Source organism: Melanostigma gelatinosum (assembly GCF_949748355.1).
Source record: "Melanostigma gelatinosum genome assembly, chromosome: 21".
Taxonomy (NCBI): Eukaryota; Metazoa; Chordata; class Actinopteri; order Perciformes; family Zoarcidae; genus Melanostigma; species Melanostigma gelatinosum.
Window position 1 is genome coordinate 5,874,424 of NC_136654.1, and position 27,988 is coordinate 5,902,411.

Here is a 27,988-nt window from a genome sequence, read left to right on the forward strand (position 1 = left end):
AGGAGGTTTGGTGGTATCGAACATGACCGTCTTTGATTGATTTGCTTTAAAGATATTGTCAACAAATATGATGATGGTCTTTGTGTCAATCACAATAACGAACCTTCCACATACATGTATCAGGACAGTCGCTCCAAGTCCTTTTTTTTAAGGGTCACTGTGTTTGCCCTCTGCTCTGTCCAGTTGCATACCTGAACCGACGCTGTAAGTAATAAAGGAGGACCTCCTTTGATCTGATGTCCCACCCAGAGGCTTCTCCCTCCGAGCAGACAACACTCTTAATTCATTACTGGACCTGCCTCTTCAAAGCTCAGCCACTCTTCACTGGGAAACTCTAAACTAAGGCCCCAGACGGGCTCTTTTAAACACCCACTCGCCCCCTGGGCTCCGAGGTGGTGGCTGGATGAGTCCACATAAGTCACGGTAACCTGCACACATCCCCTCCTTTGCCCCGCAGCACCACACCTATATCCCCCTCAGGTGACAGGTGGATTATTGGTATTTCTGCATTCTCCTGCCCGGCTACCAACACGCCGCCCATTGACCGTGGGAAAACGTCACCGATGATCGGCAGAGATTTTTGGAAAACTTGTTACAGTGGCTGTATTTTTGTGTTTGTGTAAGAGACCAAACATCAGACATGTGTCCCAGTTTGAGCTGAGGCCACATCACGAAAGAGATGAGAATGTTTACGAGATAACTTGCGGATAAAAGAAACTTCATAGCGTCCCTTGTCCTTTCATCACGCGTATTCAAAGCATCCCTTTACACTGGGATGTGTTTGTTGTTGCAGTGTAATCCCTTGTTATGACCTCAAATCAGCTGAATGGCTTGTTGGGGCACTCAGGAGACGATTGAACCACTTGACTTCCACAGTGTGACATGTTTAGAATAGATGATCTGTAACAAGATTCTATTTTCCCATCATTTCAGTTTCAGTATTCAGAATGTTGGTGTTATTATGAAGCCCCTTAAGACTGTAAGGCCTTCACAAACAAACACAGCTTGGCTTGACTTGACATGTTTGTTGTAGTTGTATTCAAAATGCAGGTATAAATGCAATAAAGTACCACACACCATTCTTAAAATCATCATATGAACAGCCATATGCTCAACATAACTCAATATACTGAAGAGCATTTCCCCCCCCTTGGGTGGTAAGTAAGCTGAAAACCTGCACATATCACCATCATTTTCCTCCCCCATCTCTCACGCTCTCTCTCTCTCTCTCCCCCATCTCTCTCTCGCTGTCTCGTCCTCTCTACCCACTACTTGCCAAGTCTGATGTCAGCCCGCTGCACACAGGGTCCCCGAGTGAGTGTACAGTTTCTGTTTTGACACCCGTTCCTAATTACACATGTAAATGATTGATCACCTCAACTTGGCAGGGGCAGCGGAGATGGAAGCCCCTTGTTACGTGATGGCTCTGCGATTGTCCAAGTTCAGGACAGCTTCTGCTGCCGGGTACAGTGGAAACGGATACCTGCAATGGCCCGAGAGCTGGGAGATTAAGTTCTGAGCGCCCGGCATTTGGACCTAAGACTATCCCTATTAGCGGCCCTTGAGGAGCAAGTTACACAGGTGCGGCTTGATATCTATGGCTCTTTGTTTGGTCTAATCCCACACAATTTAAACCGAGGCTCACTGCCCACACCTTTAAACCGAGTCTGTGACACCTGAGGGGCCTGGCCGCTGAAAGCAGAACTCAGCTGCTTTTGTGAGAAGTGATTTGGCTAATTGATTTTGGAGTGGCCAGTCTGGAGGGCCTGGGGGGGGCGGAGACCAGGGCTGGATTGAGATGGAAGCCGAGGGTGCTTCTTTATGCATAGCGGTGGAATGAACCTGCTGCCACCGGAGCTCCCGCCCCTCCTTTCAGCCACAAAAAAACAGTGTTGAATACAAGATACAGACATGCTAGCTCTAATTGTTCAGAAAATAAACAGTGACCCAAGGCCAGAAACCCTGTAATGCTTTTACAGATGGGGTGAGAACTTTCCTCTCCCTGTTCTGCCTGGCAACAGCTGTTGGTTCCTCTGTGCTTTGACTCAGGTATGGAGCCAATCTGAGGGCCAGGAGGGTTTTAACCCCAATCTTCTCTCAACCCTCGTCTCGCAGCCTGGCACACATGGGCTGTGCAGCTGCACTTCCCATTGATCTACTGGGCTGCCTGGATGGCTGGCTAGAGGGAGATAGATTGGGGGGGAAATGGCTTAATTGTCCTCACTCTCACTTCTGGAATGCAAATAGCTCTCCACCAAACTGGCCTCCACTGTGAGGAGAGCCCCAGAAAGAAAAGTGTAACAAAAGACATGGAATCACCTGTTTGCTGGCGTGGTTGTACCAGACAGGTCATTTTCATTTATACATTCAACATTACCTGTTTTTAATTTTTGTCCAAAATCGAAAAAGCCTTTACCATTTGTCAGCCAGAGGTCAAACAGATAGACAGGTGAAGGGTCATGATTCAAGTCGAGAAGTCGGGAGATGAAAGGGGCTAAAACGCTGAGGCGTATGTATTCTGCCTGACTTTGATCTCCGCCTCAGGTAGCTCTTTCGCAGCCGCCAATCTTGGCCAGGAGCTGATGGGTGCATGGCTGCTCCCTCTGAGGCCGGGCTTGCTCAGACTGAGACCGTCTCCTCGCCCTGACAGAGCGCTGGCAACAAATCCTCAAACTTGTTTCTCCTTTTTCTACTCGGCCTGATGTCATTGATTTGTTTTTTAAATTGTCAAAAGATTATCGGTTGACGTGGGGCAAGAATGCAGGCAGGGTGGGGAAGCGGAGAGGGTGTGTTTTTGGTGAAGTTCAAAGATGACATGAGCGCAAGTCTCCGGGGCTTTGATGTTTCTTGGCAGGCTTCAGACAGCAACTGACAATCTGATGATCTGGGAGCACAGGCCTTTTTAAATCCCCGACCCAGCCTGGCCCCAGTCGTCTAGCCCTCCAGTGACAAACGCTTTAATATGACAAGGTTAAACACCTGAAGCACTGCAGCAAACTGGTGAGGACGAGGCCGGGGTCAGGGGAGCAAACTTTAAATGCTCGGCGGCTTAGTGGTTTACTATGACTGTTCACTTATTCATGCTTGTTTTACACAAAAGGTCTCCTCTTCCTTCTTGAATTTATCCTGGAGGAAGAACTTGTTAAAAAGTTTAAGCAGCAATATATCACATGGGTACTTGTATGTGAAAGGTGTCCCTTGTCGTGGAAAACCCAGAGAACGATCACCTGGCTTTTGAGCTTTAGAGAGCTTTCCTGCCTCTTTTAGGTCTTTGTTTTGGTGTTCTGGCCGGCCGCTTCACTGTTTCGGTTCAGTCTCACCGCTGTCATCTGCGTTTTAGACGCATACAGGAAGCTGTTTTCAGTGTAAAAGCTCTAAAAAAAACTCCCACTGGGCTACTTGCCCAGCACCAAACAGCAGAGAGACAAGTTAGTGACTAGCGTGTGAACATGGTGGAACATTTAGCAGCTAAAGAACCAGATATTTCCCTCACGAGTTGGTGCAGATCAAAAACAGAGCTAATGAGTGAATATTGGACTGAACATTAATCAGCTGGGCACCAACGTGTCTCTCAATGAATGCTGATGTAACCAACTGCTGGATGTGTAATAACCAACTGTGTTTGCCAACAACTTCATTGTGTTACTTTAAAGGTGATAATATGTCAGTTGGGTTTTTTTTTTCTCAATTTATTTTGCATTCTAAAAAGTCTTATAAATACATTTAATTCCAGAGAGAAAACTTCTTAGATTTGTTCTTAAATTCTGTTCTAGTTTAAGATAACCCATCATTTTGTTTTGAAATCGTTGTAGAGTGGTGAAGTAAAAAAAAGAAGCTACACAAATATGATTCGGAATTTCATATTTAAAAGGTGCATTTTCATTAAAGGAACAGTGTGTAGGATTTAGGGGGATTTATTGGCAGAAATGGAATATGATTTTTAATTCCACCGTAGTTCTCCAACACGCTTGGAGGGTATGAGCAGAGGCGTAATCAGTTGGCTGCAATCTGTAAGCTCACCACCAGATGGCAGTAACTTCTACACATTGCTCCTTTTAAGTTTGCTTGTCACTGCCCCATTCAACTTTCCACTTTTCATTCTTCTTTTACATCAGGATACCTTGTTGGGTGTTATGATTTACAATTTTTTTTTAAGTCCACGTCATATCAACATAAAAAATGTAGCTTTATTTACAGTTGGAAGTTGGTCCTATTAGAGATATTTGTACTAATCTAAAAAAGGGAACATTGGGATCTCTCCAAAGTTTCAATTTCAATCTCCAGAAAACTTAAAGCAAACTCCAGAAAACTTAAAGTCCCTGATTCTACTTTTTTAAACATTTGCTTTTATAGTGCACTGACTTCTCTGACTTCTCACATGTACTCCCACGCTGCATGATGTAAAAAACAAAACAAAAACAAACGACGCGTACAATAGACACACATCTTAATATCAGTTTGCAAAGTTTTTCTCTGAGAGACGCTGTCATTTGAGAGGCAGAGTGGTACGGGCCGGGTGCTGCGGGGGCCATTGTGTGCTATTGTAGGTCACAATGGAACTTAACACTTGACAGAGCCAGGGCCTGTTGTCAGGAGCTGAACTTGATCCCGTCAAGTTGTTCCCATTGAAGAGCTATAAAGAAAGGGCTTTGACCTCACGGCTGTGCCAGCTCCATATCAGACCAAATATTAATTCTCCATTCACAGGACATTCATGCTGAAAACTTGTTTTGACACGTAGGTCGCATGTTTTTATATTTCTCACCAGGCCCCTTGTTGACGTCAGGATATAATGGTGAAATATTGTGTGCCCACTGTCACTTGACCCAGCAACCCTGTCCAGATGACCCGTCCTGCTGCCCAGACAGATGTCTCGTCCTCAGAGGCCTGTCATCCCCGTCAACTCTGGCCCTTCAAACTGACGCCTGCCTCACAAACTGTTGCCCTGCAGAAAGCCACAAAAGGGGGCTTCACGACACCCAGAGGGGCAGCCGGTAACTTCAGATGGATAATCCTTGGACCTGATAAACCGGTCTTCAACAGGACCTGCTGTCTAAACCTGGCAACGCTGAGCCGTGTGTCATTGTGTGTTGATTGGGTGTGCATGTGTGACTCCCCAGGGCAAATCATTGAGGGGTATGTTCAGTATTTCCACCCCCGTATGTCACCTCATCTGCTCTCAAAGGAGAGGAGCAAAAAAAAATACTATCAACCTTAAATCCTGTTCTTGTCTTAACATCTGCAGCTTGTTCAACCTATAAGGTTTACTACCGGCTTTCTACTGTTGCTAGAGGAAAACATTGTCGGTGCAGTCTTCATACTTTATATACTCCTTTCCCTTTTGCAGGAATGTAACGTCAGGTATCTCGTTAAAGGCTTATAAACAGACAGTTAACAAACCAGCAGTTCTGGCTGCCCGTGATGCCACTCCCCCAGCTGTTTTGACCTCAGATGACTCATATGCCATGGCAGCTACCCGGACAGGCAGGATCCTCATCCAGAGACAACTGTCTCCCTCGAGGCTGCTGCTGCCACCACCGATCCATGCCAGCTTCCCATACCCGCCTCCCCTTGCACGAGGGGCAAGATTTACAGTGGAAAAATATCGTATATTTTTTCCCCCCATGTTGAGCTTGTGAGTCTGGAATGTGTGTGTTTGGGCACGATTTTTTGCGAGGAGTGTGAAAAAACAACAAGAGCTGTAAACACCAAGGGTAGACCCAGACTGGCTTCTTTGTTCCAGATGTGGAGCAGGCACACACTGTTAGTGCAGCTCCAGCTGAGGCACCGGGCTGTAAACCAATGCGCTGCCACTGTCCCTGCCTGTCCATCAGCTGGGCTCTCACTGCATCTGCGTGGACAGGTTGCAGTGTGATTCTGCAGTATGTTGAATGAGTGCGTGTGTGTGTGTGTGTGTGTGTGTGTGTGTGTGTGTGTGTGTGTGCGTGTGTGTGTGTGTTAGTCAGTCAGTCAGTCAGCGGGCCACAGTAAGAATTGGTACCAAATGCGCATTTGGGCCGCAACCAAACGATGGAGGAAGGTTCAAATGAAAAAAAATCTCCAATATAATTTAGACATATGACCGCTCTCTGCAAATGAAGCCGTTTAAATCCGATGCACCACGTGACACCGAGCGCGATCATGTTGCACCACAATGGCTTATATGCGTATTACGGTTAAAGGATTCCAGACGAGGCACCTACAGTCAACCAATCAATTTAAAGTTTAAGTCGTAACCTTCCGCGGCTGTTGGCGATGCTGCTGTCGTCCGCTGTCTGGCAACAATTATGCCAATGATCAATCCAAAGCTCGAGCCAAGAGACCAGACACACTCCACCGTTTCCCACGCAACAGTATTCACTTTGGTTTCAGGGGTAATTCATTTGTTCTATTTACTTGTTGATTTCATTATTTATTTAATGTCTTGTTGTTCGTGGGAAGCCTCAGGCGCTCTGTCTAGTTTCCTCTTCTCTTTTTTTCTTTCATTGGGTCAAATGGGGATAAAATACCTGATTCATTCGGTCGATGTGTTTTGGCTTTTAAATCTACAATTTTGGTTGTAATTGTCCAATAAAAATCCGAGCTAACACAATTCAGGTGAACTGCGAACGTGGGTCGAAATACATATTTCATACAGAATAAATATATAAGGATAAATGACTTCATTTACTTGGAGACATAGTTGCAGAGACCAATACACCTCTCTTTTTATAATAGTAATTAAGTGTGCAAACGTTTTACTGGAATATTGATCCTCCTTTTTTGTTCCAAAACTATTGGAAATGAATTATGGACATTCAACATTTCTTTATTAACATTTTATTTTATTTGTATTTATTTTATTGTAGGTTCAGAGAAGAAAAGAGAAATATAGAAGCATAGTTTAAAGGAATTAAAAGTGTCCAAGCTAATTGCAAACATTAAAGTTAGCAACAAATACTTTACACAAGCAAACAGCACATGTTTGTGAATATTCTATTTACAGTCTACAATTTGCAGCCAAAAATGTATACAATTCATATCTCGAAAACATTAATTTTAATAAGGAAAATTAATGAAAATAATGACACACTTTTGGAAATTGAGAAATCTTAATCTTAAAAAAATTGCAATTTCAAATAAAATACATATATTCCGATATTTGATCCTCACAAATCAAGTGTCAGTCCACATCAACAACATGCAATTACAGTTCATGTTTATTTTAAAGGAAAATTCCATATAGAGACAATAATCAATAAACTGGTCAATCCAATTCAATGCAGATGCCTATGTCATACAATAGAAACAGAACATAGAAGTATTATAAATATTCTCGTAAATGAAATTAATAGGTGTGTTTATTTATTTTCTAATCAGCTGAGTCTGGTTGTAAAAACTTGGTCGTGCCTAGAGCTTCACACGTGAGTGATGTTTGTCATGTAAAGCCGGTGAACTCTCGGGCCGCCAGCACACACGCACATATTAGCAGCGACGTGGCTGCACTTGTGGAATGAGACGCCGGCCGTGCAGATATTAGTGTTCCTGTATGATGGCGCCTGGAGGAAAGATTAGGCCGTTCATCCTCTCTGCTCCGGCTCCTCTTCTGCTCTCTTCTCTTTCCTGAGGCAGAAAACAGTCAGAGAAAAGAAACGTAAATGATATTGTTTGCGTTGGCTTTGTTGACGGGGAAGGATTGGAAAACACACGCTTTGTGCAGTGGTGGTTCAATGACGTATGAGGGAAATGCAAAAGCTTGACTAATCACAGTGGGTTGTATTGATATAAAAACAAAGAAGGAAAGAAATGGCTCCATGTGGAAGGAATATTCACATCCAACAACGCACATTAAAAGTCATAACAAATCATTGAAACTATCTGGTTTTCATCTGGTTAGAAATGTGCAAAAGTGGGTTTTGTTTTTTAGGTATTTTCACATTTCTCCCGGCTTGTCCACACTTTGATGCATTTCTGGCGGGATAATTGTGTCGTAACCACACCTCTGCTTCAGACCCATCACGGTGCGCTGCTGAAATGTGGGTCTTTATTCGTGTCTATTATGTGGTGAGCTGACCCTGTGATAATAAATCCCGGCATCCTGTCGGGGTCGTGGACTGTCAGTCTGAGACTACGGGCCTCGGCTCGGGCCCCGAGCAACAGAGGGTTACTTGTAAAACATGATGTGCCAGTGGGGAAGATCACAGCCACGGCAGTTGCCTGGGAATGTGCTCTTCGTTTGTACACAAAGAATGCTGTCACTCTGCAGCAGAGCTGCGTGATGGACAAACTCGACTGGTGTGTGTGTGAGAGAGACAACACACACCTATATCAGACACACCTCTGCAGACGTATGCACTGTGCAGCCGAGTAGACGCCAGTGAGTCTGGGCTGTATCAGGAGTGTGACTGTACCATCATCCCGTTGCGTGCATTAAGGCAGCCACGGTGAGGACCTATCCCTGCCCTATGACTGCAGGGCTCACCTTTGTTCTGCGCCGGTAATACAGACATAATTACAAGCCTTAAAGAGCCTCCTCACCTTGCTTTCTCTCTCCCTCATGCCTCATACACCCCTTGTGCCCACACCTTTGGCCCTCCACAGTTTTGACAGATACTCACATCCAGGGACTCAATCGTCCTCTGCATTCGGCTGCTGGAAGTACCTGACAAGGGAGCTGCACACATACGCCCATAGGCCTCTGCGTCTTCAAAGCGTTTGTGTTTATCTTCATTTGGCCTCCCTGATCCCATTCGTCTGTCAAAAAGTGTGACTTTTCGGTGAACTATTCGCAGAGGTTGTTTTCCCCACTGGTAACATGGGAACGAAATTCAACACCTGCTCATATTGCAACACAAATCTGTAAATCATAGCCAACTGTAAATTATACCACATTGCTGTAAGCCCAACACCAATAATGCTGCTGGAAATTCTTAATAGGCCGAGCCACAATATTGCATTCTCTCATGATACAATTCCAAAGCTTGTGTGAAACTTGCGGCCACAATTTGAAGAAAAAAAATCGTTTTTTGGTGACTGACACTTTTACTATGATAATTAATTGTGGCTTTGTTCTGGCTGGCTGCTCTGCGGGGGCCTGCGGGGAATCGGGAAGCAGTCCAGCCTCCAGTGGGCCTTTTGAGAGTGCTGGATTCCCAGTAGTTGCAGGCAGGGTAGGACATGACCAAAATGACAGGGTTGCCAAGAAGGTCAGCGCCACGCTCTGCTTACAATCTCCCTGCAGCTCACATGTGATTTAGCTGGAAATCTGTATGGAACTGTGACTCAACTTATTGACACACACACACACTGTTAGCTTATCCACCTGTGAGTTTACTCTGCTCCAGAGGGAGTCAATAGAGACTGAAATATGGAGACAGGGATGCTCTTTGAGCCTGTGGTCAACATGTTCTCTCCCACACTATATCTACATGCAGTGTGTTTTGCTGACTCTGAAGTCTGTGCCACAGATCCCGCCCTCTTTTGGCAGGTTTATGTTTGCCTTATTTTGAAAAGACTGACATTTAGTCAGAAGTAATGTGATTGGCATGTGGGCTGAGCATTTTGAAATGTCATTTACGTCTGAAATCAAACACCCGTTTGGATCCAGGGTTTGTCATTATTGTCTCCTTCAGGTTGGAATATTTATCTTCAGTCCTTTTTAGAGCAATCAAACCAATGATGTGTATTTTAGCATTTATCCATCGACTTTTACAAATTGTTATTGAATATTTATATCCTGTTGCGCACCAGTGCTATTTTTTTCTAAATTAGGGTGATTTTAAATCAATCACCCCCCACATCTGGAGTGTTGAATGAGCTGTAAAATTAGCATATCCTGAGTTTGACAAAACGTTTTATTTAAAGGTGAGTGGACAACCTTGCTTCGACAGTAAAGTATTTTATTCACGTTCTTTATTTGTCTGCAAGGGATTTTCCTGAATTCTGTTTGATGGTGGAAATGTGAACGTTTGCTCCAAAATTGAATTGAAAATATCAGAAAATATTTTCTGAGTGATCGCGAGATCACCGTTTAACTCTTTGTAGTGCATTCATATCTCATCAGCCGGCGCCATAGGGGGAAATTATGATGTAGCACACAATTAGAAATTGACCTGTCTGTATACAATTTATTCAATGCAGTTTCTAATAAACGTTGTGACTAAAACTATTATTAAACGGAAAATGAAACTTAATTAACTTTATAAACGAAATTGCCAAATCCCATTTTATTTAACTTTACTTTACATTAGAAAAACGGCTCAAACTTTTAGTTTAGCTTCTGTAAACTCATTATTTGCCATCGTACTTGTCTTATATCATATCGAGCATTGCCCATATTTGTTGACCTAATTATGGATCCCTCTTGAAACTGAACTAAATTGGCACAATATAGCAAATGCAATATTAAAAGTAAAATAAATCTATGTAGCTGTGCTTTTCAATAAGTTATTCAATGTTCTAGCATATATGTTTTAGGATATATACAATATTAAGTCTGCGATGTAATGTACTTTTATTTAAATTCATGGCATTGTATCATCGACGATAATAATATTTCTACATATGCCCCAATCATTTCATAATCTATATCGAAGGAGGTCCCTGGCTGCAGAGCTGCATCCTGTATCGTGCGTTAATAACGTTTAATGGTGGAGCTCCAGTGACAGCTGGCTGCTGAAGACCAATCAGAGAGCTCGCAGATGGAAGGCAGTAAAACTGAGGATCTGCAGGCAGGAGGTGTTTGAAGAAGCATGCCAGCGCCTCCAAAGATGTAAAGAAGGATTCCTCTCGCTTTCGTTCGATCTTTTGTCGGCATCCTAAACAGTTGTGAACATGCACGCTGTTAATCAGCTGGAAGCTTTTCTTCACGAGCAAAGCGTTGGACGCAAGTGCGGATTCGTTCCAAGTTTTTCTCGCTGCCCGACAGAGCTCATGAAACCCTCTCCAGAGCGACGGGTTTATGGACTCGCGTATTAGCTCATGATGTCTATGGGTTTCATGCCCGACAGTCTGAGTGCCTCAGATCCCTCCAAATCGGCCTTTCTAGAATTCGGCCACGGACATCCGGCGCACCAGCAACTCTCCCCCGGACTCTCTCACATTTACCCCGTCCACGGCTTGCATGCTGCCGGGCATTCCCAGCACGAAAGTCCTTTTCCTGGCAGCGCGTCCTATAGCCGCTCTCTGGGCTACGCCTACCCCAACGCGGTGAACACTCATGCTTACATGTCCTACCAGCACAGCAATCACAGCAACAGCAGCAGTCTGGCCCACAGCAGATTAGAGCACACAGGTATGTGGCAAAGTCTAATTGAGCGGGACTAAACTGGTGTGTCATTAATGGCTATACAATTCTGATTTGCCATAAAGAAAATATGCTTTTACGCACAGGCCACGAATTGCCAATTTATACATTTTAATAAAGATAAAAGCAGTGAACTTTAAGGTTTGTAAATAAACAAATAATCATTTTTTCCCCGTCATGTATAATGTGATGAATTGAAAGTTTAAGTTGGGCATGGACGTCAGCAGGTCATTAAAGTCCAAACAAGGCCGATATCAAAAGCCTCAGGGATGCTCCCTCTTTACCACTCCTGTTATTCAATGAAGGCAGATGGTGCCATTCATTTTATAGACCATGATTTGTAATGGGTAAGCCCACTTATGGCCCGTCTATATCGGCCTATACTCGGGAACTCGCCTTTTACCCTCACTGTTTGCGCAAAGCAGCAGTCCTTTCAATTGTCATTTCATATAACGTCCATGCACGGCCACGTGATTTGGGGACGCTTTAATGCAATATAGACAGATAAAACCGACATGTTTTCACTGGAAATACCTTTGTTAACAGCATGCAGTGCGGGGCTTGTCAGACACTATGTGTCCTTTTTTTCAGCTGAATTCTGTGTCAAAAACCAGATCAACTTAAATCATCTTCTTTTCTTTGTTCAATCGACAAGATCGCGAGAAGTCCACGGCGATTGAGAGCAGGGACATTCGTCTAAATGGCAAGGGGAAAAAAATCCGGCAGCCTCGAACCATCTACTCCAGTCTGCAGCTGCAGGCTCTGCACCAGCGCTTCCAACAGACCCAGTACCTGGCCTTACCGGAGCGCGCCGACCTGGCGGCCAAACTGGGACTCACCCAGACTCAGGTGGGCCTTCAATCCAACCAGCTGTCCTGAATGGATCAGGGAAATGTAGGGTGTTGAAGATATACGCACTATATTATTATTATTATTATTAGTATTAGTATTATTGTTATATTTTATTGTTATTTTATTTGTATTATTATTATTATTATTATTAGTATTACATTTGTAGCATTATTATTGTTATTATTAATACATGACAATGGGGATAATTAAGGTAATTATGGGGGTTGTGCTTATAATAATGTCACTGTTATTCAGCTGTAAACAGCAGGACCGCAATATTTATTGGCTTATTAAATAGAACTACTGGGTTAATATTTTATATCTAAAAGTCTTGAATTCATCTAAGTTAAAACAGACTGAAGACATGTATTGCTGAGAGAAAGTGGATGTTGAAACACTTGAAAAGAAAACCTCTTATTTCCTGTATTATTAAGGATCACAGCGCTTCAGGAGATCAAACGAGAGACCAACTTGTTGTGATTTGTAACTCGATCCTTCAATGAATGTTTTATTTACTGTACTTATTTGCATGGCTGTATTTCCTTTTTCAAGCCTGGTCCTTGAAGTGCAGTGACTGCAGCATGACTGCAGTTACAAAATGATCAAAACCAGAATAAAAAATAAAATCCGAATTAGTGGTTGTCAGCATTTGCTAAGTTTTACTTGAGAAAACACGACGAAAGTAAACCAGTTCGTTATACGCATCAATGCAATGCGATTCCACGAGCAATTACGAAGTAAATGCTGAGACATTGAGGCATGCAGTAATTCAAGACAATCAGGTGCACGTGTCGCTGTCAGCTTTCCATTCTCAACCGGAACAAAAAGTCTTCAGATGCCGTGAGAATGAGAGATAAACTCATTAAATCGTATCTGTCACGTGAGCTGCTTCCCCAATCGCAACAATTCTCTCGCATATGCTGCCTCTCGTGTTGTTGTTGCTTCGATGTTTAAAGTGTTTCATTTTAGTTTTGTTATTTATAAATATTCACACCATTGCCCTCCGCTAAAAATATCCATTTTATTTTGGAATCCGCAGAAATGATCAATGATCAACCACAGCGCCCTTTGAAGCTGTTTTTTATTTCACAATACTTTCGGTCTTGGTTGGTTGCTGTGCACTCGTGCACGATTTGACTCATAAAGCAGCGAACAATAAGAGAGCTCAGTTGTAATGTCACTCAGCCAGTCGAGTGTATAGCCTGGGATTTGCAGAAACAACACAAAGATGAGTTATGAGGGTTTTATTGTTCACAGTATTCACTTCAGGCCAATCCTGACAGTGTATTGAGTTTAATTGGGGGGGGGGGGGGGGGATTATGCTGACAAAAAAAGCCTTTTGCGGTATAATGGCCTTTTATATTGCTGCAGATTGTTAACCGCAATTACAATTATGTGCATTTTCTATTTTTAGGTGAAAATCTGGTTTCAGAATAAGCGCTCCAAATACAAAAAGATCATAAAGCGAGGCAGCGGATCAGAGGGAGAACATCTCCACAGCACTAGCTCCATCTCCCCCTGCTCACCCGGGATGCCCCAGCTTTGGGAGGTCTCTTTGGCGAACAAAGGAGCCCAAATGCACCCAAACAATTTCATGAACAGTTTTGGCCACTGGTATCCAAACCACCACCATCCGGACGCGATGCCCAGGTCTCCGATGATGTGAGTGGATTGTTATGGTGACGTGCGGGTCCCAAATGAAGCGCACTTCACCCTGAACTTGCTGGTTTCTCGCAAGGCCTCGTGTCAGAACTGAATTGTGTTTAAATGTGTGTTTTTAAGAGATCTTGTTTATATTCTTTGTATTTTGTGTGCGTTTTGAATTCAATTTTCACAGCAAAATTCGACGAGGAACCAAATGTATTTTTTTAGATTTGTTTTATTGTCATTGCAACTTCTGGTGCACGGCCTCAACTATGCAATGTGTGTGCAGTTTACCAAGAGCCTGTGGATAAAAGGCATTTTACAGAATATAGATTGTGTGCATGTACATGTACGTTATTGGGAAAATAGTTTCATCTGCATGGTCCAACAAATGCTGTGAGCATGATGCTAATAAATAGCTGCTGGATTAATATTATTTCGACGAATCTCTTGCGTGATGTGTTTGTTTAGGTTGCTGCTTTATGAGTGAGTTTTTTTTATTTTTTTTAATCTGTTCAAATAATTGAAAGGCAGATAGATGAGCGTGTGATTTTAATCATCAAACCGTGAAAGATCCGCCGGCTGCTTACAGGAGTCCGATTCAAGACAACTGGACTCTGCCAAAGTCTCGCCAACAAAGGTGTTCCTGAGCTGTGGATGAAATACTGTCTCGCTAATGTGCAGGGTTTTGTTCACCACACAGATCAGCACGTGAGATAATTCATAACTGGGACATCAGTTTGTCAATAAACCTGCAGATCTGCGTGGATTTTGCCAGATGTTTTGTCAAAACACCGTTTTGCTTCAATCGTATCCACTGCGGTCAGTTTTGTGATAACTGGGCTGCTTTATTTTTCAAACACAACACACTTCCACTTACGGAAAAAAAGATGTAGTTCCCATCATGGTGACCCAAAGGGGATGTGGAGTGCCACCTTTACGCACGGTGGTTGCGGTGTAACCTTTACGCATGCACGGACAAATAGGCTTCGACGACACGTGCCTTCCTAATTGTTGATTTGAAAGTCAGCATTGCAACAAGTCAGTTTGACATTTGAACACATTTGGATTCCTCTTTTTCGCGATCTCTCAAACAAACCATTTCATTATTTTTACACCGAAAGGAAGACTGTTTCGTCCGAGGCAACTTTATTCACCGGAGAGGGAAACATGCCTTGAGAAGAGAAAGCACGTGCACGCCAGTATTTTAACGAGCTTCTCGTTCCCTCTCGTCTCGAGTGAGCTCAAACCGAACACTTGTCATTGACATAATGAGATGACGAATGGTTACGCTGTTCTTCCAATATACGTGCACCTGATTTACCGTCGTTTGCACTGATTTGCACATTTTGGCGGTTATACTGTTTAAATGAGCTTTTTCTGTCTGTGCACTTGATTAAATTGGGGGTTGATTAATGAAGCCGAATGGTTCGCTAAAGAAACAACCAGTGAATTATTTTTTTTCTTCCTTTCATCACTCTGCTGTCTTAGTCTGGCAAACATTAGATACAATTTGTCTGTCATCCACAAAGGGATTAGATCAACAACTCACCAATCATACAAGTTGTGTGGGAGACATTTTCTTCTGATATTGCTAATAATAGTCTTTTTTTATCACAGGTGTAGCTGTGTATGGTTGCAACAAAATGTACAATATCAACTCAAGAAATACTGAATTACTTTAATTCTGCACTTTTCGCACTGAAGTCTTGCACAACTGTTCTAAGAATAATAATATTAATAATATACTCTGGACACCTACACAGCTTTTTGCAGTCAAACAAACATGCCTACATCTAACTACATGCAAGCTGCTATGGGCGCATGCCACCAGTCGTACAGGCCACACTGTCTGGTCTTACCTTACTCCGAGAAGTGCAGCCTTGTTCAGGAGGTCTGAAGCCTGCAGTGGTGTTTCTCTGAAGAACAAAAGCCACATCAGAGCCTTGTGTTTTCACTCCTCCAAGCTGATTTTCTCACACGACGACAAGCACCGTGACATTAACATCTCCGTCTTATATACACACCCTCGTACCCTTTTCCTTGATCATTATGTGCCTTGTTAAACATGCGGGCCTGGGGAAGAAGAGGCAAGTGACGGGACATCAGGGGAAATTATAGGCAATTTCACATCTCCAGATTAGAATAATGGCTTGTGGAGTTGGACAGGCAGAGTAGGACCTTTCAAACGGGGCCAATTATCATTCAGGCAGATTGAAGGGAAAGTGAAAAGGCTCTTGGTGTAATAGACGAGCTAAGATGAACGGAAGGCTGTGAGATGCGTTGAAGGGTATAGTGATGGAGGCAAGTGTGACTGTATCAATTCTGCAGACGGTCAGAGTTATACGAGGTGTCTGATGGGTTTTAATTCCAGGATAACAATAAGAGGGAAAATAGCTTGTAATTAAATCCCAGTTGCTGTGAATGGGCGAATGGCAAAGCAGGTCTCCGGGGTGATTATTGTTATTAACTTGAGTGATCTGCATCTCGGGTAATTGTGAGCAGCTTCCCTTGTTAGAGAGAGTGAATGCATGATTTGGTTTCATCTGAGGGGAAGGCTTGACTTAATTTGGGACATGATGCATACACACGCACACAAACTCTGGAGGGATTCAAAGATGGAATACAGTTTGGCAGGCAGAAAGGCATGCACACACACACACACACTGAGATTGGACCAAAATCATGGATTTAAGAAAGCCAGGCACTCAAAAATGTGGGGAAAGGCACTTGTTTCCATTTATTTACTCATTTTTTCAGTTCTTAAGGTCTGTGAACCTCATGTCTGGAGGACACATTTTCACTTTGTAGGTCAAGGTGAGCTTATACCTGAGCAGCAGCGAAACCTCACAGTGTGTGGCTTTATCAGGAAGCGATGACTGTGGTGCATCAGCACACAGTCCAGTCCGGCCCTGGCCCGAGGTCAGCCAGGGTTCACCAGTACACAGCTGTCAAGGATGCCTTTCTCCCTTCATTTCATCCCAGTTTACTGCAAGATGGGGAGAGTGAGTGATCCTAATGCAGCCGAGGCTCAGCCAGGGCCCGGACTAAGTGTTGGACAGCTGCAAGTCTTTCCTTGCATGCATTTCAGTTCCCGACCTCCATCTCAACCCCGATCGCTGCACCCCAGAGACAAGTGCCGACACCACTCTGTTGACTGTTGCAGGGGCGGGGCGATGGAGAAGGGGTCTCAGGGGCCCGGGCACCGGCTCTATTTAGGGTGCTGTGATGTTGTGCCGTGCAGGATCACATTCAAGTTCAGCAGTTCACCACCACCTCGATGGCTACTTACACTTGTTGATGTTTCGAGATGACATACATGGACACGTCTCGCAGCCCACACACACAAGGGCAGCCTGTCGTGAACACACGTTTGTCTTCGGCACAAATGTTTCCCCTGACAACCACAGTCGAGGGCCACACACGCTGAGGGAGCCACCGAGGGGAGCTCATATGTACTCTTGATGAGATTTCATTGATATCAAAAGCTCAACAGTACTCATGCTGCTTTTGTCAAATCAGCACATAGTGCACTGAGATGATGAGTGATGCTGTGTAGACAACTGGTGTTGAGTTCATGGAAATAGGATTTGTTTGGCAAATGTTGAAAGAATGCATGAGAAGTTTGGTAGAAATATGTGCAGTGCTTTTTTTTGGAATGAATTAGATGCCACAGGGGTCAATGAAACCAAGAAGTGCACAAAAAATAAACCTGTATGGACAAAAAAAGGAAAAAATATGAAAAGAACAGGTTTGATTTTAGTCCAACGGTCTTTTCAAAATACATCTCAATTTATTGGAATCATACATTTTTGTGATATAAAACTTTCAAGTGATCAATGAACTGAATTCATAAATAAATCAAATAAATTAGAAGAATATGAATTAATATGGATGACGTCATGTTGTAGTTGCCATTACCACATTCCTTAAAGGTGTATTGGATTAGTCAACATCACTGGTGTATTTGTCAGCCATATGTGCTCTTATATAAACAATAATAACTGAGGGCAAACTCTAGCCAATCATGGTAAATCATTTTCGCCAAAAGACACGTCGGTTTTAACCATACTAATTATATTTATTTATTCTGTATAATTTTTCTGAAATCCACCAAAAATATGTAATAATCATATTGTCAATAAATCTATATCCAGAATTGCATTGAATAAAGTCATATTATTTTGTCATTAAATGTGTCTTGTGTTTTCCGCGATGCAAGTAAATCCAACAATATCCAATGTGAGAGAAATCAAATGTAAGGCGCACTGTGAGACTTGATGGTTTCACATCAACATTTCTAAATTCACATTTAACGCTTTAATGCTCTGAAAATATTGCCTTGATACAATGTTTTAGTACAGTTTCACAGAGTAACACCTCCAGTCCAGAGCGCATACCATTCTATACTAAAAGCGGTAGAAAAGATTAGCCTGTAAAACACCGTGGGTACATTTTCTCTCAGTGCATAATGGCGCGTTGGTGGTCCATGTGTCGAAGATCGCCATCAGCGGTTATCCCATCGTGTAATTGTTTGTTCAGCATATTTAATAAGCATGCTTTTGTGGCCAAACTGAGGTCAGCGCCCTCTGTCATTAGTATTCGACGGGAAGACGCCGAAAGGGAAGTCGTGATTTTTCAGACTATCTTAACAGTCATTATCGGAGTTGTCATGTTAATGTAACATCAATATCACTATTCCCCAGGTTTCACATGCGCGACTGTCGCTCTTATTATACTCTTGTATCACCGTGAAAGACCTGTTGCCTACAAGAAAATAAATCACAAAGTGTGTGCCTTATGTTGTGGAACACACTTCCTTTAGTTTTGGGTTAAAGAGGTGGGTCGTCACATGGTGGTTCACCCCTAAACTAAAGTTAAAAACCTTATCCGCTGATCCTCCCCCCCCCCCCCCCCCCCCAATAACTACTTTGCTAAATGCAAAAGGACGAAACGCTCCAAAAATAAAAAAGGTCTGTTTCCTTATTCCGTGAATATTTGGCTGCGTTTCTATTCATCCTGCTGCGCGCACCGCCTGCGGCAACAGCCTTGGTTGCACGCACACACAGTGTGTGCGTGCGCAACGAGCTAACTTCTCTCTCGTTATCTGGCAGCAGAATAGTAATAAAACCGACTGACTCCAACATGTCTGCTTCTATGTCGCCTCCTACTGCAACGCTTTGCACGCAGCTCACTGTGCTGTGACCAGTAGACCCACGGGACTATTTAGACCTAAAGATGCGAGGAAATGCTTTTTAAATATGAATCACACACTTTTATGAAGTCTGTAGGTTTGTTTCTGAATGTGCAGGCATACCTTTTCAACAAAAGTATCTAGATTCGAAGTGAGTGACAAAAATCATTGATTTCATAAATATTAAATGTTCAAACGGGTTCAACATGATTGCTAAATGTTCTCTTTCATAAACAGTTCCTGCGCTGACTATATAATTACCTCTCATGTATCTAGAAAAACAGGCTGTTTATAAAGGGGCCAGACACACAACATGCAATTAACAACTTTATTCAATTGACAAGAAGGCAACATGTGGACTAATTACATGAATATGACAATGGTTTTTGAAGCACCACGGTGCACTCGTTGCATTTCAAACAAATATCATCATAGTGGTTCTGCATATGAACACATATTTACAGCCTTCGACGTTTTGTACAAATCCATATAAATATGACCTGAGTTCTTATTTTCTCGCGCTACAAACCCGCATGCTTGATGTGAATGCAAGATTAACTGCAGAGTTGTCAATATTCGGTTTGTGGTTATAGCTACTTGTTTAAAAAAAAACTTTGCATATTCGTTTACAAAAAGGAGTGAAAGAAATACAACAGAAGCGATAAATAATTTAAAAAAATACACGCCAGATGTCCGTTAAATATGCTGCCACAAGTGATAGTAAATCCCTCATGTGCTTTGTGAATGGAAACCCCGGTTCTGAAACTGTTTAGATCATCCAGAAAACCAAAAGCAACGTTTCCCTTCAGGCCTGCTCCCGGTCCAACCGTTGCTCCTCAGAGTCATTGTGGAGAGGCTTCGTTTGAGAAGAAAAATCTGCCAAGTCTTTGTTAATAACCAGCTCCCACGCTTTGCTGCGGGACTGGGTGATGCACGGTGCCCGGGTGCTGTAGGTGTGATCCCTGCTGGTACCAGTGGTTGTTATATTCCTCCAGGTATGGCGGCGACGAGCTGTGAGTCGGCTGCGGGACCTGAGGTCTGCTGATGGGGGTGTTCTGTGGGGTGCTGTTCTCCCAGACTGCGGGGGAGGGCGGGGAATTGCAGGCCATGGAGTCGCTGGCGTTGGGACTGTGCTCCAGGGGAACCTCGCCGTTCTTGTACAGTTTCTTGAACTTGGACCTCCGGTTCTGGAACCAGATCTTGACCTGGGAGAATACGAGTGTGAACATTAATTGCAGTTTAAAAAATAAGTCGCTGTAAAACATTTATAATCACCATTCATCGTTTACAAATAATAACACACATTTTGCAATATTTTACTGAGAGAAAATAGAGCATTTAACTGTTTAACTTCTAAATGAAGTGGCTCAAATCGAGAGACACAGAAATCGAGTGCCGTGCGTAATTGGATAATTACACGTCGTTGAATAATTACAGAACAAATGACTTGACGTATTTGGGGAGCCATGACTGACATGACTCTACACGCATTGATGCACTGGAAAAGATCAGGTGTTGTACCAGGTCGGGCTGCTTACCTGTGTCTGGGTAAGGCCGAGCTGAGCCGCCAGCTCCGCTCTCTCGGGTAGAGCGAGGTACTGCGCCTTCTGGAAACGCCTCTGCAGAGCAGCGAGCTGGTAGCTGGAGTAGATCGTCCTCGGCTTGCGGATCTTTTTCGGTTTTCCATTCACCATGCGGACCTCAGGCTCTGGCTCTTCTTTCACTAAAATTGACAACAAAATGTTTCGATTAAACAGACCATCAAGAAAATCATAGAACATCCATTAAGTGTAAAACATTGAGCATGATGGAATATAGATGAAAACCATCACGGCAAAATGTTGAAAAACGGTAATATAATAAAACACACAAACATTTTGTGTTTACAATTGCTTTGTAGTATGAATGTGGCACAAGTGTGTCAAATATAAAACTATAATATGGCAACTTCAAAGGCAAATGCCTCAAAACATCAAAACGGAAGATAAAAGTATCTCGATTTTTCTAATTTCCATTCTGGTAAACCTGGGGACATGTTAGAAGCGATGGAGTGAATATTTAAAGCTCTAATCAAACCATCAGTGTTTTATGACCAGCTATTTAACCAGGCAGGCTGTTAATACATTAACACAAAACGGTATATGGCTACATGAGCAAATATTATTCAATCAACTATACATACAAGATAGTGTAAGATAAAATGTATGGGGATACAAAACATAAAGAATGTGATTTCACTGAAGTCAGAACATATTTATTTTTACAACAAACATTTTCCAAAAACGATGGGAAATTAAAAAAAAAAGACAACAGACAATCCACAAACAAAATATGATGAATAAAATGGAAACCATAGCTGGTGATACAGTATGATCACATACTCTATCACTGCTCTTTTTTGAGACTTTTCTCATCCCAAACAAGTGACTTGACCTCAACGCGCATGCCATCATGCGCACATTGGAATTAAACACGATCGCGCATACAAATAAACGATGACGGTCTCAACATTTACCTGAGCACGGAGGGGAGGCCTGCAGGTGGTCTCTGTTGTAATGTCCGAACTGTCTGTAGCTGTTTGTGTAGGGATATTCAGATTTGGTCGCGTACGCTCCGGCAGCTCCCATTCCGTTCAGATTAAACTGATGGTGATAAGAGTTCATGGGCTGTCCGTACGCCTGACTCTGATAATATTCGTGATGGCTCGGCCCCGTCTGTCCGCTGTAGTAGCCCATGTCCGTCACCGAAGACTCGGGGAGAGTAGGAGAGTCCTTGGAGTTCGGGTGGCAACTCATAGATCCTGGTAGATCGGTCAAAATACTCGCTATCTTCTTCTCATACGTCTGTCCGCCGCTCATGTTGAAGCAGCCCTCCAGAGTAAAGAAATGCCACTGGTGGATCCTTTTTATTGTTGTTGTCGTCGTTGTAGAGTGCGTAAAGCAAAATCGCAATGAAATAATTGGTGGTCGCGCGCTTTAGAGAGCTTTTATAGTCCACTGAAACTCTCCCGGCTGCAGTAACTTGGTTGTGGCATCGCTCAGCTTCTGTGACACAGAGTTATAGAGCGCTGGACTGGATGCTGCCTTCCCATTGGCTCAACTGCCCCCCCCCCCCTCCTCTTCCTCCTTAAGGCTCAAGGCGAAATCGTGGTGACACCCAGCCTTCAGCCAAGAGCACATAGGCACGCACACAAACCTCATCGCCTTGAGTTCTTTGTTTCTATAGATTTGCATTTACCTGTTCACTGGGTGAACTTGCAGCTATGTCGGCCTTCAGGGAGCGTCTGTCAAACAAAAAGAAAGAAACACAACTCGGTCCAGTTTTTTTCTCAACATCTACAGGCTGGCACCAAGATAACATAACACAACAGTCTTTCTAAAGCCGAATCCCGCAGCCAGACCGTCTCCTTAATGTTTTATGCAATCTTTTCTGAACAGTGCCTCGAGATCACACTTAATTCAGCCCATTGAAAGGCTGCCAGCCGGCCTCCCGCAGAATCGTATTGTCATTCAAAGGAGTTGTCGGACAGCGAACTTTAAGTGAAAGAGATGGAAAGAGATAGGTGAAAGACTCGTTCAACTGATATTGCCTGCGGGTAAATTCCTCCACGCTGTCCGTGTTGTGTGGGAAAATGCAAATTCGAACAAAATGACTGACAAAAAACGTACGACTTCTTCAAAGCTGATTACATTACATAACAGTCATTTAGTCTTTTTTTTTTTTTAATAGATAATATTGAAGGTAAACTAGTTTGCATTAAACAGTTTCATTTTTATTTATTTTCTGGAATATTTTGCCGAGACTGCAATTAAAAAACGGGACAATTTTCACTTTTTCTGCAGCTCGTTTGCAGTCAGCTGAAAGCGCGGTGGGCAGCGCCCCCTGCTGTTCATTCACAACCGGGACTTTAGTTATCTACCTGTAAAATAGAAGCACGCAGCTTTACACTGATGATGATGTACAAACTGTGTTTTACCGGCTGACAATATGTCCCACTGTTGAATGAACGTTTTCCACCGAACACAATGGCAGGTTTTAAATGACAGTTGTGAAATAATATGAATTTCCTTTTTCGCCCCTCATGTCTGATAAACTACCGCCCTCTTTTGGTAAGTTTATGTAGCACTTGCGTGAAATTTGAAAGGGTCATTTCACCCAAATAACCCACATTTCTGAAGATCTGAAGAAAATCCACCTATTTCTAGCAGGAACTACAGTCACCCAGATAGATACAGTACCGAGGACATTTGATCCAATGATTATTATCTTTGCGATGGAACATCTTGATCCATGAAAAGAGTTTTTTTAATATATATTTTTCCAACATCCTTCAGCATATTTCAGCATGCCTGAGAGAGACAGTGCATGTCTCAATGTTTTATTTTGCAGAAACAATCTGTGGTTTCATCACGCTCTCGAGTCTCACATTAAACTATTGCGAAACAGGAAGATCACAATGTAGATTATATGCCTCTAGATAAATTAGATAAAAACACACACGTGACACGTGACAAAGTGACACGTGTTGGAACACAGAGCTTGTAGTATAACAATGTAAAGCCACAAATACCTCCCCAGGTAACAATCTACCAACGTTTCTTCAGTCCTGCCAGAGTATCATGAATGTAGAGAGACTTTCCCGTTCATTGTAAATTGGTCACGATATTGTAGTATCACAAAACATCCAGTAGATGGTGCACATGTCTTAGATTTCAATGTGGAGGTGTCGATATGAAAAGACTGTCCTGGTAAACGCACGCACGCACGCACTCACAAACAACATCAAATTGTGGCGGATATGGAAATGCTCGATTATTGTGGAGGCTTTGTGTATGTTATCATTGTTATCTCTGTGAATCTTTTTAAGCAACAAAGGAACATGCTGTTACCAATGCCAGGCTCCTCTCAGGGTGAAGATCAAATGTTGGACTTAAAAAAAATGTAATTACAGTTTTCTTCCATTTTTCATCAGGTGTTGTACACCAGACAGGTTTGGCTAGCTGGATGACGTCATGCTAATCATTTATTTAGCTTTTTTTAAACAACGGGGACGGATCCAGCACGGACAGTTACGGGAGTGAGGGATGAGGAGGTAAGGAAACATGAGAACACCAGGGTAGGGAGTGAGGGATGAGGAGGTAAGGAAACATGAGAACACCAGGACACACATGAGACATCTGTCAAGCTACATATTAGACAAAGTGAACATCTTTTCTTCTACATCGCTGTCCTCAGTCTCATCTGCTTAACTTGGTCATGGAGGCATCAACATGTAATAGAGATGTTAAATTAACCGTGAAAACTCATCATAGCTTAATTTAACATCGGTATTCATAATTACACTTCATGTTTACTTCTCCTGATCTTTACCTCCTATAACAAGGTCCATAGGGGCATCTCAATAAATGAACATGTTATATTATATAAGTATTATTTACTGATTGTTTTCGTGTTGGAATACATGTTAAATATTTAACTGCCAAGTAATAATGCGTGTTTGATACTTACATTTTTTTTGCATTAAATCATTCTGGGCTGTTTGCTGAAATTGATCGGATGGCCCTACCTAGAACATGTTCCACCAGCCGCCACTGTGTGTGAGAGCCTTACATACACTGTATGTAATATTAACTTGCTAGTAGTGTGTCTATTATGAGATTTCATAGTCTGCCTATGAATACAAAAGGACTATATTATTGTGTCTACACACAAACTCTCAGTGGCTAAGTTTAGGAAATAACTATGAATTACAGTTCACGTTGTGTGCCTTCAGGTTACACCTGCAAAAAGCATGAAATTGCAGAGACCAGACCCCTTATCTGCAAACTTGTCATTTGTCTTTGATCCACAAATGTCATCCCAGACACCAGACGGAGAAGAGACTCCCCACCTGTATGCATAAACTGTTTATAGTCTGATGGAGCTCATCCACTGTGAGGTATAAATGTGTGTACAGATCAGTCTTTGGCTCAAATATTTTTTTTCCCCTCAGAGAATAATGTAATTTATCTTTGGGTGAAAATCTATCCTGCACACGGTCAAATGAACTCTCTGCACTTCTCTGTGAGTCAACCAATCAAACCCTCACAACACAGTAACACGAGACAGCTTTCAGGGCTGTGTGCAAAAGTGGAACAGCTGGCTCGGTTCCAGCACAGGACAAAGAAACCACGGCAATTACTGGCTAACTAGGGTTTGGTCTGATCGCTGTCGAGGGAAAAAAAACGTACATTACAGATGACGCTATTCCCCCCCCAGAGAAAGTCAATTTCTTCCCATTTTAAACTTCTAATATCTTCCTGCGAGTCATCAATGTGATTAAGGGAGCACCTGTTGGCCAAACAGAGCAACAGTCATGGTAATGACCCTCAGACGTGACGTATGAGACCTTCACATGATGGCTGTGCTTATCAAACAGCTTCACCCCAAGTACAAGATGTACCGCTCTCCGTATCGCTGCTTGCAGCGCTCTTGTTGTTCCAGACAGATGCCAGCTTCAGCATTCCAGATTGAATTGATTCCCCCTCAGACTGTACGCAGCTTTATGAAGGCCTCGAGCCAAATATTGTGCCCTCTGTCTTGTTGTGCTCAAGTGTTTCTGAAAGCATGAGCGATATGCAAGTTGTATTGAGATGAATAGAAATGCAGATGGTGTAGAAAGCTGTTCTGGGCTTAAACAAACAAGCAGAAATGCCATGAGAAACATATTTATACACTTACCTACTTGCACGATACGGACTCCTATAGCAACACCAAGGGCTGTGTTTAACCCCCAACACACAACAAGTTAAAGGGACCCCCCCCCCCCCCCCCCAGTGCAGTAATGTGCACATAATCCCACCATCATACACCTACACTGCAGAGGATGTTTAGACTTTAGTTATGAGGGGGATGGTGACGCCACAAAAACAAACTCTGCTCATTGCCGCTTACGCCCCCGCGATCATCAACTCAATTTCATCTCCCTTTGAAAACTTCAAGGCAGCAGCGTGGAGCTCCTCGAGATAATGAAGCGCCGCCGGCTAGTTGGTGCTGATCTGATTGAACGGTCGGCTCTCTCGGGGAGGGAGTCGGGGCACTGTCATGAGTGGGAGAGCTGGAAGTCTATTAACTGCTAACTCTCTCTTTTGTTCCCCGCTCTCCCTCCTTCTTCGGTGCTGATTAGAGATTTAAAAAAAAAGAGAAAATGGCAAAGAGTCAAGGACTTCAAGCCATCTGCGTGAAGTAGAACTTTGCGTCCAGACAGGGAACATCACCTGATGCTTTTTACTTCTTTCATGAGTGAACTCTTGTCAGTCTTTCTCTCCAACTGTTTCCAGATATCTAACTGTACAATCTTCAAAATGCAATGTCCAAACACTAAACTTAACAAGCCCATCAGAAGACTACAGTCGTTGGCTTTCACTGCTGAAACTGGCCAACGGCTCAGCGCTCCCATCCCTCCTAAATAGAAACACTCAACTCCATCTGGGATTTCTCTGGAACTGATCGTTCTCCGCCTCCCAGTGGTGTTGTAAGTTGGCTCAGCTACATGGAATTGAGGCCACGCTGTTCTCAGTCTGCTTTCCCACCACGACAGTGCAGTCTGTGTGTGTGTGTGTGTGTGTGTTGTCCACTGAAGGAGCCCAGGTAAGGCCTGGGTAATGTGTTCCCAGGGGTCCACAGCTGCCAAAGGAGTAAAAAATAAAAGCTAATAGACGGCACATGTGACCAGATGTTAAAGGGCATGCCCTTTGCCCCGAACACGCACACATGCACAAAAAACCTTTCCAAAACACTTTCCAAAGCTAAATGCACCCCTGCTGGGCTGCTTCCGCTCACACTGGCTCTCATGTGAGCTGAGAACAGAGCGAGTCCACGGCTATTGGCTATCTGCTGCTTTTAATGGAGCACTAATGGCAATTGTCAAACTGTAGTCACGCTCAGCTGTTGACACACTTCCTTCACTCCTTCTCTTGCACCCTGTTCCATGTACAGAATAAGACATCTTTGATTTCAGTTATTTTTATTCTTTACTTTAGCTTCAGCTCCTGTTGTTGTCCTCTTGGCGAAACAAGTTGCATCGCACACTTAAATACATAAAAAAAATGTTTTCAATTCATTAAAAAAATGTTTTTTGTAGATATCTGTACAATATAATATAAGATATTTACTGTGTGAAATCCATTTTCAGCCATACCAACAACTCCTAATGGGAGGTCGTTTTACTCTTTAATACACTTTAATAGTTGCAAATGTTATCTTCAGATTGTTGATTGTGACCTTCATTGCATGCCTCTTAAATGCACAAACATCTGTAAATGCAATATTCAAATTGAAGTCAGCCATTTTTTAACTTCATGTAATCAATGAATTATTAAAAATAAAATGTAATTCAAACGGTTTCAACTACCACAGCATCCAGAGGCACATGTTATGGTCCACCAGCCAGCTGGTGTTTTCTCGTGAACTAAATTCAAATGCCCAGAACAAATTTACTCACATGACTTTGACTGGAAGACCTTTGTAGGCAGGAACATCACAGAACAGTCTTGTGTAAGACATAAACCTTGTTATTTGGTGGGCTTGTTAACACAGCGTAGAAAGCTGTCATTTCTCAAGGCATGCCTGAGCACGGCAGATTTCGGGAGTTCCCGTCCTGACCCCTTCGCCTCCTCTGCTTACACAAACACTCCACCATGGTTTCTCATCGCCACGTTTGATTTCCCTTAAATCAAACGTGGCAGAGTGAGTCAACCAGGTTATTAAGGCAGCGTGAAACAAAGTGCGTCAATCTACAGCCACTCTAATCCATCTGACCATGAATATTTGGCCCCAGGAGGTGAGTGTGCCCTCCTTCCTCCCACCCACCCCACCACCCACAGTGTGAGGGGACAGCGTGAGGGGACAGCGTGAGGGGACAGCGTGAGGGGACAGCGTGAGGGGACAGTGCCCCCAGACAGGCCTGTCTGTGTTTGCCTTACTGCCGAGTCCCTGCCAGTGTCCTTTGCTAATGAATGGACATTTAATGATCT

The 27,988-nt window shown here is 43.1% G+C and overlaps 2 protein-coding genes across 2 annotated transcripts; one reads left to right on the forward strand and one right to left on the reverse strand.

Annotated features, from left to right (window-relative positions):
- The first annotated feature begins 10,729 nt into the window (after nt 1-10,729).
- Nucleotides 10,730-14,216, forward strand: dlx4b (distal-less homeobox 4b). Its single transcript, XM_079293897.1, has 3 exons — nt 10,730-11,272; nt 11,940-12,133; nt 13,551-14,216. Exons 1-3 carry the CDS (start codon nt 10,960-10,962, stop codon nt 13,800-13,802), a joined length of 759 nt encoding a protein of 252 aa, XP_079150023.1. The 5' UTR covers nt 10,730-10,959; the 3' UTR covers nt 13,803-14,216.
- A 5,072-nt stretch (nt 14,217-19,288) lies between these two features.
- On the reverse strand, nt 19,289-21,992 carry dlx3b (distal-less homeobox 3b). The gene is made up of 3 exons (XM_079292933.1): nt 21,490-21,992; nt 20,513-20,697; nt 19,289-20,179 (listed from the first exon to the last, which is right to left on the reverse strand). The coding sequence occupies exons 1-3, from the start codon at nt 21,830-21,832 to the stop codon at nt 19,865-19,867; spliced, it is 843 nt and encodes a 280-aa protein (XP_079149059.1). The 5' UTR covers nt 21,833-21,992; the 3' UTR covers nt 19,289-19,864.
- Nucleotides 21,993-27,988: the final 5,996 nt, after the last annotated feature.

Coding starts and splice junctions, on each gene's coding strand:
- dlx4b (XM_079293897.1), top strand. CDS start 10,960: ATGATGTCTATGGGTTTCATGCCCGACAGTCTGAGTGCCTCAGATCCC. Junction 11,273..11,939: donor CAGCAGATTAGAGCACACAG/GTATGTGGCAAA, acceptor TCAATCGACAAG/ATCGCGAGAAGTCCACGGCG. Junction 12,134..13,550: donor TGGGACTCACCCAGACTCAG/GTGGGCCTTCAA, acceptor TTCTATTTTTAG/GTGAAAATCTGGTTTCAGAA.
- dlx3b (XM_079292933.1), bottom strand. CDS start 21,832: ATGAGCGGCGGACAGACGTATGAGAAGAAGATAGCGAGTATTTTGACC. Junction 20,698..21,489: donor GGCCTCCCCTCCGTGCTCAG/GTAAATGTTGAG, acceptor TGTCAATTTTAG/TGAAAGAAGAGCCAGAGCCT. Junction 20,180..20,512: donor TCGGCCTTACCCAGACACAG/GTAAGCAGCCCG, acceptor GTATTCTCCCAG/GTCAAGATCTGGTTCCAGAA.